The following is a 12,972-nucleotide window of genomic DNA, read 5'->3' on the forward strand; positions in this document are numbered from 1 at the left end:
TGCATCAACACTACAATGAGCGGGTGGAGGGAGGTTTGGAGTCTTCTCCCACCCCCATTCTCTGCGGCCTGCTGGAGCGGGAGGGCTAGTAGGAGGAGTTGGCCGTCCGACTGCGGTCTGGGGTGTGGGGCCTCCCTGCTGCTGCGGAGTCGGGGTGGTCTGCCTCTCCCCACCGCAGGGAAAAGGGTAACACCACCTGGGTCTGGGTGCAATTCCCCCCTCCAGGGGCAAGGGTACCTAGACCCGGTTTGTAGAGTACGCTTGGGGAGTGTGATCGTGTGTACAGCGTCTCTTTATGTCTGTCTCCACGTTGGTTGAGTGTGGAGTGAGTGCATATGAGAGCATGAGGGTGGGAATGGATGTTTGTGTCTGTGTGTGCCCGTATGTCTGTGTCTATATGTCAGGTTGGGTATCAGACGCCACCTCTCTGGGGACACCTCAGGCCCTCCAAGGTTTGGAGGCCTATCTCCACCCACCACCACTTCCCCTGCCGGTGGCGGACTCCCTCAGGTGTCGGTGTGTTGGTGGTTCTTTGTATCTGGGGGTGGGCGTCCGGGTGCACACCGGCTCACTCCTTGGCGGCCGCTTGTCGGGGCCTGGGGCCTGGGGCTCGCTCGGGCCCCTTTGGAGGTGGGGTGCCCCCGGCCTCTCGGCCTGGGGCTCGGTCACTCAGGCACAGCTGGGGGCCGGCGGAGCTCACGGGCGCGTCACTGCAACTCCCCCTGACTTCTGCTCCGCGGCTGCTGGGCGAGCCCTCATCTGGGACTCTCCTCAGCTCTTACTGGGACAGTGGCGCGGCTGCCCCTCTGTTGGTCTTCCATGGTCTCTTGTATTCTGGGGGCCTCTGGATGTCTGGAGTTTTGATCTCCTCCATACCCACTTCACACCCTGGAGGACGGGGCTGTGGCCCCCCCACACTCCCTAGCAGATCATTACATGGAGAAACCTTTGGAATGCAAGCATGCTGATCCACACAGGTATGCACACATGGGTATTCACAGACGCGGACTAAAGCTTTCTTGGCTGCTGCCTCAAAGCACACTGTGCGCTGTCTATCTTGCGTGCTGCACAATATCGTTTATTATTTAGTAAATATTGATATCTATGACTAGCTAGTTTATTGTGATGGTGCTTTGTTTTCTCTATTATTATGTTGCTCTTTGTTGTTTGCTGTCTCCTCTGTTTGTTTGTTTTTTTTTCTCCATACAGGTGACCCAGGAGTTCTTTTTTTTTTCTCTCTCTCTTCCCCCCCCTTCTCACAGTCTCTTCTCCCCTTTGGTTTTCTTTCTTTCTCTCCCCCTCTTTCTCTCATTCATTCCCCCTGTCCTATTTATTAAAAAAAAAAAAAAAAAAATGACAAAGGATGAACTGAAGCTCTGCCATCACGTAATGTCGCATACTGCTGTTTCTGATGTCATTTAAAAAAAAAAAAAAAAAAATGAAAGTTCAATTGTTGTTTACCGGCTAGCGTCTTCCGTGAACTAGACGCCCACTCTAACCACAACTTGCAGCTGCACCATGCAGCAAACTGGCTTGTGTGAATATGTCGAAATCAAAACAGAAGTTGGAGACCCCCTCCCAGCCGTCTCGATCCTGACCCCCCTCTACAGCGCCACATGCAGTTTAGTGCAGTAGAAGAAGCTGCTCGGCCCCTCAGTTTCACTCTAATCCTGTCCCCCCCCCCCCCCCCCCCCAGGCAAAACCTATTTCACTTCATGAAAAATATTTTGATACTGATTTAGATTTTGAAAAATGATACTCTAACTTCTATATCTGCTGTTGTCAAGGTTTTTTGTTTGTTGTTTTGTTATTGCTTACTAAGTATACTCGGAGAGTATCTTCAGCCAAATTGTATGCTTGTGTCTTTCAGTTGCCTTACTTCATGAATGAGCTCACCCTGACAGAACTGGACATGGGCTCGACCACTCCCAGAATCCTCAGGGCATCTAAACCCTGCATTAACTATCGAGGCAAGAGACAAATCAATTTGGAACCATAATACACTTACACACACACACACACACACAGTGAACAACTAAAAGATGCACTGGCAAACATGAGCTCTGTGCACTTTATTTTTTTTTCTCTCTCAGAAGACTCTAGTTATTGTGCAATATTTGCCACGGAGAACATTCGAGTATCTCGTGTTTTTAAAAACACAGCACCTCCACACAGGCCATTCATAGTCAGATAGCTATGCCCATGGTAGAGATAACAAAGATAAGGGGTAAAATTCTAATCTTTGTTATCTATAAAGTTACAAGTGGTTTGGTGTTGCTTGTATAAAGCTGTCACAGATCTGGGTTCCAGCTTTCAGGGGATTTTTCTTTTGTTTGTTAACACTTAATGGCTAATGGTGAGCTTTGTTATCAAGATACAGTGCTAATTAGCGCTAAGCAAAATACAGATTAGATATTGCAATTTTACTAACCATGATAGGATGACAGTTGACTGTTGGTGAGCAAAATCATATTTTGTAGCATGCTGTGAACATGTCTGTGATCTGTTGGGCATTTTACCATTGAGTCTCGCTGTCGGGGTCTTCCTCTAGTGGCCATTTAAGGAACTGCAGGGTTTGGCACTCAAACACTGGTTTCATTTCTTAGTTCTGGAGATGTCTCCATGGTACAAACTGAAAAATAATTTAACTTTACTTTTGCAAAATTGCTCCCTTTTGGAAATCTCACTTATGGAAACACAACTTGAATTAAGACATATTCAGCGTTTTTGACCATTTATAAATATAGACAGTTCTGTACCACTTAGAGTAGCTGTTATCTATAGCTGATATTGTCTGAACATCAGCTCTACTATAAATGTCACTGTAATCTCTTGTCAAACATGAATGTGACTAACCTCAAACGGACTGTAGCCTAGTTTTATTTACTGTAGTTTTCTAGGTCACATAGACAAGTTTTTCATAAGCAAACATGACACTATATGTCAAAGCTTTCTTTCTACAAAAACTCCTACTCAGATTTTTTTGCTATGACTTTGCTTTTTATATTTGGTGGCAGACGCCTCTGCAGTCCAGACTTCCAGACTTTAAACTGTCAAAACTTTAGATAATGTCATTTTTAAAGCTTGGTGGACAAAAAAACTCAGAAATGACATTTTGCCTCATGACTGGCCGTGGGTCTCTTTCCCAGACTTTTTGCTGTGACTAATAAGTTCACAATTCTGAGACTGCGCTCTCCATCCAAACAACAACAACACCGGCGATCGCTGTGCTAACTTTACTGAAAGCAACCCTGTCCACACTGACAACAAAAAAGAACTAGTTAAACTGGAACGACTCAGCTTTTTCATCTTTATTTAAATTTTTGTTGCATCAGTTCACAAGAGTTGCCTCAAGTGAGTTGGAATATCCAAGCACGACTGCTGTTTAGTCCTTCTAGTTGTGAGGCGAGCCAATCAGAAGAATGTTGGCCCAGATCGAGGGCAAAAACGAGGGGCTGCAACAAGACCCAGAACAAATAAATAAGGATTATTTTTGACTGCTGCGCTAGAGTCCAACAATAAAAATTTGGAGCAGGAAATGATATAATATGTAGTATAGTACAGGTCTTTTTAAAAGTATTTTATAGCAGCAGTAGAAACAGCAACATATGAAAGTTAGGGCCACATCATTACCTGGTATAACTTCTGTGGTTGTGGTTGGATGTGGTTGCTGCTAATTATAATTTTAAAAAAAAAATAACCCAAAGGAGATAACACAAGTCTTTGCTAACACCTATAAAAAGAAAAACTGCTCCATTCAAGAACATGCAAAATAGAAATTTTTGTACTGGGCAGTAACAGCCGTTTATTCACTCAGTCTGTCAGGCAGGGGCAGGAGTCGGTTCAGTAAAGCTCATAACCCTGAGCTCCTGTATTGTTGTCTTGAGTTTGGCTAACTGTATGGATGTATGAGTGGAACTGGTGTACAGTAACATTTGATTCATGCAAAAAACAAAAACGACAAAAAACCCTTTAGCAGACATGCTACAGACTGTTGTACAGAATACAACTTATTTAAAGTGTAAGGCTTTGTTTAGAAGTCTAAAGAAATTTAATTGTGTTCTCATATACAGCACAGTCCATACAGGTAGGTTGTACTTCACGGCTCTTTAGCAGGTTTTATGGTTTTATGTGCTCCAGATAAATCGAGGCTTAGCTATGTGAGGTCTTAGCTCTGCATAACTATGCATGTTCTAGAGCACAAGCAGCTTTTACATGAATACTTCTGTGACTATTCAGTAATGCAGGCGCACTGAGCTTTCCTTTCGCTTGTACAACGTAACCTTTGTCATTCTACATTCTGTAACTGATCTCTCTTTTCATCTGTTTCGCATGCACAATCTTCTATTTCTCTTCCTGGTTTTCTCTTCCCCTTGCTTTCCCTTTCATTTCATCTTCCTCTTTGTGCCTCTACTCACTCTTTTCTCATCCCAACGCTATGAGTCACTGCTTCATTTTCATCACTGCAGCAGCACTCACATAACTCTATAATAAGGGCAGGAATTGATTGTGTCTCCAGCTGAGATGGCAACAGTAGTTCTTGGTTCAGTTCCAGACAAAAAACCCATCAGAAGTCTCTCTAAACATAATCAGTTCGCATGGAGCTCGTTTTCACTGATGATGTTGATATTTTGTCAGTTTTTATCGCACTTACTCCCCAAACAGCTAAGGTTGCCAGAGGTTTCTTTTCTTTATCACAGACAGTAAGTGAATTGACAGATATCACTTACATTCAATTAAAATTTGTGATTTTGATTTTTGTTTTAGCCATATTTCTTGGAGGTCGGGGGCAAGTGTTTTATCTTATTTTTATGCCAGGTATTTCAGGTTTTAGGAAACTTGCAATCAAAATGGTCAGTTTAGGTTTCCTTTGGAAATTTCCACTGGTGTTGTAGGGGCTGAATCCTTCAGGCAGCTCAGGTCCTCCTTTATCTCGTCTCATGCCGCTCCTTCCTGTAACAATCCTGCTGAGTGCAATGGATCGATGAATCTTTTCAGCTGTGCATGTGTGCATGTCTTGGCAAGCAATTGTATCTACGTGCCTGCACATTTGTATTCATGCATGTTTGTTGTTACATGCTTTTTTTTTTTTTTTCTCTTAATGTCAGTTTCTGATGGACACAAGAAAACAAGTACCCTCCCTGTATATGTGAAGGTATTTCTTTGCAGTTTGTTTGGTGGGGCTTCACCCTAATTAGGGAAGCACTGCTCTGATCCAGCTGCTTGCACCGAGGTCATCTTCTTTGTCCAGACTTACAAAAACTCTGTGCTCCTAACCCAACCTGCCTCAGCTCACACCTCTCCAAATTGGTGGGCCCATCAATGCCCTGTAGGCTCAGCTGATCGAAGCTGTTCTTTCAGCCCCACAGTCTTTCTGACTTCCTGTCTATTTTTAACCAGCTGTTTTGTCAGACATTACTAACTCTCTGTACTTTCTGTACTTTCATTTGTTCCAGGTCCTTTTTTTTTTCACCCCCTCGACTTTTGGTTTTGTCTTTAACGGCTTTAACTCTGTGTTTCTGTCTGGCACAGCAAACTTATGGCATTATCTAGTCATTTAACACAAACCAACGGTATCAAGGCAGCAAAACAGTGAAAACAAAGCATGCAGTTTCAGTCCTGTGTGTACTTTCCCCACATGTCAGCTCTTGTTAATATCTGAACAAGTTTCCATCATAACCTTTCCATTTTGATAGTACTAATACTTAAACAGCAACAACAAGTATCCAAAGCCGAAATATCTGTATTACAGATGATTTGTTAAGTAACAACCTATATTAACATCCCAGCATGTTTGGTCTTTTGACCAATCATAGCACTTCAGAGGCTCTAACAGTCAAAACCAGGATCATAATGTGAACCCTGAAGCTAATGGGGATCCATTGCAGCCAAATTAGCAACAGTGTGACGCATAAGTACTTAGAAGATTTAGTCAGAAACCTCCCACTGGCATTTTGAATAACTTAGGGAAGCTTTGTTAAGACAAATTAACAGTGAATTGCAATAATCCAAATGTGATGGATATAAAGGCATGATCATCAAGCTCCAGTTCAGCATGACACAATGGAACTTCACTTGGCACACCAAGGATACAAAGTTTCCATTACCTTACCTACCACAAAAGTGTCGGGAGCACAAACAAGGACTTCTGTTTTCCCATCATTAATGTGGAGACAACTGTCAGCCATCCCAACGTCTGAGCACCTGTGCAAGATCTGCAACTTAGTCCTTAAAGGAGAGATATAACTGATTGTTATCTGCATTGCAGTGATAAGAAAAAGTGCTTGAAATGTGCTAAAGTCAGATCCAGCATCAACCAAAAAGAGCATTCTCCTACATCACAATGTTACAGGACCTTTAGGGGTCAGTATCTTGCCAAAGGCATAAACTTGAGCAGCCAGGAACCAAACCACCAACATTCCAGTTATTAGAACACTTGTAAAGGTGTGGGGACATTATCTGCTCCAGGACATTGATTCTCCAAGTCTCTGTATCTCTGTTGCAGGGATTAAAGACTATTCTTTCAAAAGATATTTCCTTTTTTGGTGTTTTTAATGATGATGTTGGACAGTGTGGTCTAACACATTAGTCAAGAATCTTCCTCACATATAGAACTGATGACTATGAAGGTCATATATCATGCAAATTATATTGCACTTTTTTTTTTTTTTCAATCCCAAAAATGTTTCGTCAAGGATAAAAAAAGATCACTTTTGTTTGATGGGGAACAAGTTGACCCACAATAGCTGTCTCGCCCACCTGAGCCCACTGTAGGGAAAAAGGTTTCAGATTAGACCCTTAATTCATCCTGTTCAGATTTAAAAGCCTGTTCTCGATGGGCTGTTGTCACGAAGCTGTTAAATAACTACCCAGGTTGTGGACTTTTTGGCTCCCTACTGCTGTTCATCAGTTCCTCATCTCTCAAACTTTGCTGCCCTCTAGTGGTGCCAAGAGAAACACACTAACAAGTTTATAGTAAGTCTTTGCACACAAAGACCATGTGACTATTTTATAAGGAGAGAATTGGGGGTGGAAAAAAATGGGGAAACATGGGGGGGGGGGGGGCATACACAGCCTGCCCCAGTCAAGCCAAGCTTTCTATGGAGATTTTTAACAAGTTTCTACTATCAGATTACAGCAAATTTGGTAGTACAGAGGTAACAAGAAAAGAGGAGGGAAAGGAGAGCCCTGTTTTTTGCAGCCAGATCTCCCTGCTGTTATCAAACAGAGGCTTAGGGAAAAGCTGTGTGCTCTCCAACTGTTCCGCCTACGTTTAAAGGATGTCTTCCAGTTTTTCCCTTCCTTCTCGGGGTGCTTCAGTGTGTCTTTCTCATCTAAGCAGAGAGATCAAGAAAATAAAATCAGTTGGGTTCCCTGCTTTAGTGATGCTTGGAGGGGAATGAGAGGTGCCACAGAAAGAGCAGCACAGCTTTATGAGAATAGTGAGAGTAAGTCTGAGACGAGAGGTGGTGAGGATGACTGTGAAATGGAAGATTCTCAATGTTTTAGCTTCAAAATTAGTAATTATGTTTCTTTCCACTGTCACTAATAGACTCAGATTGGGAAGCCATTTTTTACAATATAACAGTGATCTGCTAATCTTACATTTTGCAGTTTCATATCTTACTTTTTTTTCCCCTCATATCGACCTTCCTAGTAATCTTTTTTTTTTTTTTTTTTTTTTCCCCCTCAGGTCTGTGGTTTGACCTAGAGATGACCTACAGTGGCTCCTTCCTGATGACCCTGGAAACCAAGATGAACCTCATTCGCCTGGGCAAGGAGGGAGAAAGCCTGCGCCCTGGCGAATTTGGCAAAGATGGGTAAGACAGTCGATCTCCACCACAATACTGTGTGCACCTGTTGGAACAGCCTTTGTTGTATTTAATGCAGAGTTTTGTGGGGGGGGGGGGGGGTTCTCCTGGGACTTAAACAACGCGTGTGGTCTTTAGTATCTAGTACACTGTCCGGTACCTCACCTGTTTCTCTCAGTGTTTTGTCTTTTCTGTCTCCTATACCTCCCCCCCCCCTCTTTTTCCCTGCTGTTAACTTTGGATTCTGCCTATATGGGGTTGTTAATCGGATGCATTTCTTCCCTCGGTGAGTGCTTTAATCAGCATCAGCTTTCATTTTCCAGTTACAGTTTCTTTAGTTTGGGAGTCGTCATTTCCTAATACCAGCTATAATCTCATTAGCTTTTACTTCATCTCTCTCCATTTTCATCCCTCGGATTACGTCTTTGCACTACAGAGCAGTAACATGTTAGTATGTTAATGTAAATACAGATCAGGAGGCACAGATTCCACTTTTTTCAAGTCCTGGTATGTTGTGACACTCTGTACTACTGTCAAGAGTTATTAGAAAGCTCTGAAAGAGTAAAAAGTATCTGACAGCATTGATTTTCTGACATTAAATAAGGATAAGGTCATGTATTGACAGTCATCTGTGCCATCCATCCATTTCTCACCCAGTCACTCCTGTCAAAGGATCACTTTTCTTGTGTTGAGCAAACGTCAGCTAACCATACAGATAACCCACCGTCTAAAGACAAGAGAAAAAATAATAATCTTTCTATCTTCTGGCTTCAGTCAGCTCGGGGATTTCAGCAACTGTCAGGAGACATTGGCCATTCTGCTAAGCATGCCAAAGAGGCATTTGGAAACTAAACATCACGTCTGAAAGTGATTAGACCACTGGGCCTGAACCAAAGTCGGCTGTCAAAAATTCCTCTGTCTCACAGTACAATCAAAAGAAGAACTGAGAACATGTCACATGACAGATACGGATACAGGTGTCCTGTCAATTCTTCCATTGCTTTTTGGTGTAAAAGGTGCAAATTAAAACCACTGGTCTACAATATGAATGTTTGGGGATTCCCAAAAATAATGGGAAAGGGGGCTTTTTTTTTTTTTTTCAAGGTCTCATGAGGAAACAAGGTGTACACCACCTGAAAAATTGTGAAAATAATTCTCGTGAAGCTTTGTTTTTCTTTTCTTTTTTAGTAACTTACTAAGTTGTTTATTAAAACAGCATTATAAGCATGTGTGCATGTGAGTAATCATAAATGGCATATTAAAAACGATAAAAAACACAAAGCAAAACCGTTTGCATTTGTTAATAAATGCATAGAAGCCAGCACATTACAATCCTCATTTATTTGTTCATGTGTTTCTAGATACAGGCCACGAACTTACTGCTTGGCTGACAGTGATGAAGAGTCATCCAGCGCAGGTTCATCAGATGAGGAAGACTCCTCAGATGTTTCCAATGATTTGACTGGAGCAGAGGGGTGAGTGTAAAGGGGCGTGCTTTTTGTAATCAAAGGACTGTAAATGTAAACAGGAAATGAGTGTTATAATTACTTCAGGTTACAAAAGTACTGGTTAAATTTAATTGGAACTGGGACTGTCTAAAAAAATGTATGTGTAATTCATTTCTGATCACTAATTCTAAAATAATTTCACCTGTCACATCTGTATTTATTTCACTAATAAAACTAAATAATAGAAGAAATCAAAATGAAAAAATAGAATTATTGGATTACAGGAAAGTTTGCATTGTTTAACCCAAATCTTCCTTTTAATAAATACAGCTTTGTTGGAGGACATAAATCGAGCAAGATCATGCGCTTTGTGGACAAGATCACAAAGTCCAAATACTTCCAGAAGGCCACAGAGACGGAGTTCATCAAAAAGAAAATGGAAGAAGTGTCCAACACACCGCTGCTGCTCACGGTGGAGGTGCAGGAGCTCCAAGGAACACTGGCAGTCAACATTCCCCCTCCTCCTACTGACAGGATATGGTATGTGAAGAAAGTCTTGTCCTGCTGTGTAACCTGTGGAATGCACAGAGTGAAGGTGCAGGTTTACCAGAATGACAACAACACGTTTGTTGTAAACAGTTTTTTAGACTCCAGATACCTTTACCCTAAACTTAAATCCAACTACCTTTGTTTATTAAGTAAACTGTGAGGATACCCAGAACTGGTGGAATTACTCAGCTAAATAAATGTGTATTTCTTTATACAGTCTCTTACTGCCCTCTAGTGGTGGCCATATGTCAGTCGTTAGCCGTGATGGTGAGGGTGTTGATTGTTTTCTGGTGCAGGTATGGCTTCAGGACACCACCTCACCTGGAACTGAAGGCACGACCTAAACTGGGAGAAAGAGAAGTCACTCTGGCTCATGTCACAGACTGGATAGAGAAAAAACTGAAGCAGGAATTCGAGGTATCGTAAACACAACATTTCTCTTTAATTTTTGTAAGTCACTGACACAGTCATACTTCGGAGCACAGCAACATTTATTTATGGTTCCGTACAGAAGGTAGAGCTAAAAAGACACACTTTGCTGATGTGCTTATGGTCTTCGTCTATGTATGGATTTATGTATGCATATTAGTATGTAGGGTAAAGTGTAGAGCAAGGCAGTGATGCCAGCAGTTGTAGTCCTCAACCATGCGCACAATTATGACAACAGCAGATGGTGTTTAGAGGATTTGATGCACTTGAGACGCATTTTTGGGTGCATGCACTTTTGTAATGGAGTGAAGGTTAAAAACAAGTGTTAACATCATTAGCTGTAGATTGTTACACAGTCAACATTTCAGCTCCTTAATTACCTTTTTGGCAGTTTTTACTCATCTGGCATGTTAGTTAGGGAGCTGCTGCTACTTCACATCAAAGGGATTCAGTTGAGTGGGTTCAAGCATCTGACTAGGATGCTTCCTGAACACCTACCAATGGAGATGTTTCACTCAGACCCAAGACACACAGAAATCCCTAGAAATTATTCAAATTTTCCACCCATTTTCAGTCTAGTCAATTAATGCACTAGGAACATGAGTGCATTTTATTAATAAACTGGGCAAATTAACCACTTCACTTTAGGTTTCACGCTGAATCAAGCATATTAAATACTGCCTGTCCATTATCTCTCCATCTTTTAGAAAATCCTTGTAATGCCAAACATGGATGACGTGTGGCTGCCGATCATGCATTCTGCCATGGACCCACGCACAGCTGGTGGCCCTTTAGTTGGCCCCCCAGTGGACCCAGAGCCTTCCCAGCCAGAGAGGGAGAGCACCAGCCAGCCATGATGATTGTTTACAGTATTTCCTAACTATTACAGGGTCTTAGAATGGAAACCGGAGCCAAAGTCGATAGGTCTGACGCTACTGTAACACGAACACATTCCCATAGAATAGACTATGAATTCTACAAGAACAAGGTAGAGTCGACCAAATAAACACTAATGACAAACAAACTGTTGCTTGCTGCTCCCTTAAGTGGTATTTATCAGAGGATAGATTGATTTGTCTTTTAGAGTTTAAGGATGGACATATGAAGGGAGTCACGTTTGGCTCAAAACCGGGAGGGGGTTAAGCTAATAAGAGGAGAACATATAAGTATATAATGTGCTATGAACATGTCAATGTGAAAGCATTCACCACATACCTTACAGCCTGCACGTGATGAGACAGTGAGACGGCGCATGGTAGGCCTTTTTAGTTTAGAGACTGAGCAAGTGGTGCTCACAGCGTGATGTATGTAGATTTTTCTAGAGAAACAGGCGAAATAAATCAGATACTTGATGTTTATTTACCGAAAAAGATTAAACCTTTAAGTGGCTTTGTGTCAGCGACTTTTAATCAGGTGTTAACTTACAGTATTGATTTGTGCTGTGACCAGATCTTGAACACCCCGTTCACTTGCCAAACCCTGTTCTTTTTTTTTTTTTTTCTTTTTCCTTGTTTTTTTTTATTAATGCCACTGATGCCATTATCCGTGTTAACATGGAAGAAATGCTCAAGAGCAAACATGCGTCATGTAGGAACTGTCGTTCACAGCGTAAATTTAATGCTTATGACAAGTACGCAACAAATAAGTGCAATGTTAGAAATGCTACATAGAATTTAAAATGATAGAGACTATAAGTGTATGTCTGAGAAGTAAGAGCCCTGTAACACGTCTGCTGAATGTACGTACGGGTGTTTGTGGCTTCAGTTGTTTTTGAATGGAAACGTCTTTTCTCCCGGCAAACATTTGACTGGGATATGCAAATTATTGCACAAATACTAATGAAGGTTTTCTTATGATAAACACTAGCTCTCCTTGCATATCATTTTAGACATGTCCTATTCGATAATCGGGCTTACGGAGAGCTGAGTGGCTTATTTATCGATGCACTTAACAGTTTTAATTAAGATATGTGACAGTGCTTTAAAACGACTTTAACCTCCACGCTGTATGTAGAAGGACACTTCAGTGAAGCTAAGGTACAGACTGGTTCATAAACCTATTGCCAAGAATGTGCACCCTTCTGGGGGAAAAAAGAAAAAAAAGCTCGTTAACTTTGTTTCTAATCTTAACCAAAGTCCTTTAATTAGGCCCAGAGTTGGACTGCTCTTTCTGCTCACAGGTACACATCTTGTATTGACAAAGCATTGTGAAGTGACATTTACAGATGTACTACAGTACATGCGTTAATGTTGAGGGGGTTTTTTTTCCTTGTATTTTGGAAGTCTAAGTGGGTTATGGTTTCTGGTTTTGTGTCAATGTTTTTGGTATAAAGAGAATTAAAAGAGAATTTTTTGATGATATATGTAAAGCTCATGAAGTTATTTGTATCTGTGAATTATTCATGACTTTTTAAAATTTACATTTTAATTTCAAAGCCAAATCCAGTGATTATGTGTATCTGCCTTATTTATAGAGCAAAATAAATCTTGTCAAAGCTTTTTATTGTTGTTTTTTGCTTTCTCACAATTTGGGTTGCAAATGCTTAGTTTATCTTCTCTAGCAGTGGGTCTTGTTTTCATAATAGATTAATAATAATTTGATGTTGGGCTCAGTTCATCACTTAAATCACGTTGATTTTTATTAAAGCTTATAGTTGGAGCTGTAACCATCTCTTTATTGTACCTAAAGGTATTATAGGTAAAGAACTCAAGAACTTCATCGTTTTCTTTCACGTC

The 12,972-nt window shown here is 41.3% G+C and overlaps 1 protein-coding gene across 2 annotated transcripts in view; it reads left to right on the forward strand.

Annotated features, from left to right (window-relative positions):
* Positions 1-12,735, forward strand: part of LOC113023650 (testis-expressed protein 2-like) — a 35,073-nt gene extending 22,338 nt beyond the window's left edge. The window contains exons 8-13 of one of the 2 annotated variants that reach the window (XM_026169877.1): positions 1,871-1,970; positions 7,694-7,820; positions 9,179-9,286; positions 9,590-9,799; positions 10,105-10,225; positions 10,945-12,735. In XM_026169877.1, coding sequence (XP_026025662.1) covers positions 1,871-1,970; positions 7,694-7,820; positions 9,179-9,286; positions 9,590-9,799; positions 10,105-10,225; positions 10,945-11,094 — 816 coding nt within the window. In that variant the 3' untranslated portion in view covers positions 11,095-12,735. Of the gene's footprint in view, positions 1-1,870; positions 1,971-7,693; positions 7,821-9,172; positions 9,287-9,589; positions 9,800-10,104; positions 10,226-10,944 lie in introns of both variants that reach the window. The other variant, XM_026169875.1, reaches the window with a different exon arrangement.
* The last annotated feature ends 237 nt before the right edge of the window (positions 12,736-12,972 follow it).

The sequence above is a fragment of the Astatotilapia calliptera genome, chromosome 6 (genome assembly GCF_900246225.1).
Source record: "Astatotilapia calliptera chromosome 6, fAstCal1.2, whole genome shotgun sequence".
Classification (NCBI taxonomy): Eukaryota; Metazoa; Chordata; class Actinopteri; order Cichliformes; family Cichlidae; genus Astatotilapia; species Astatotilapia calliptera.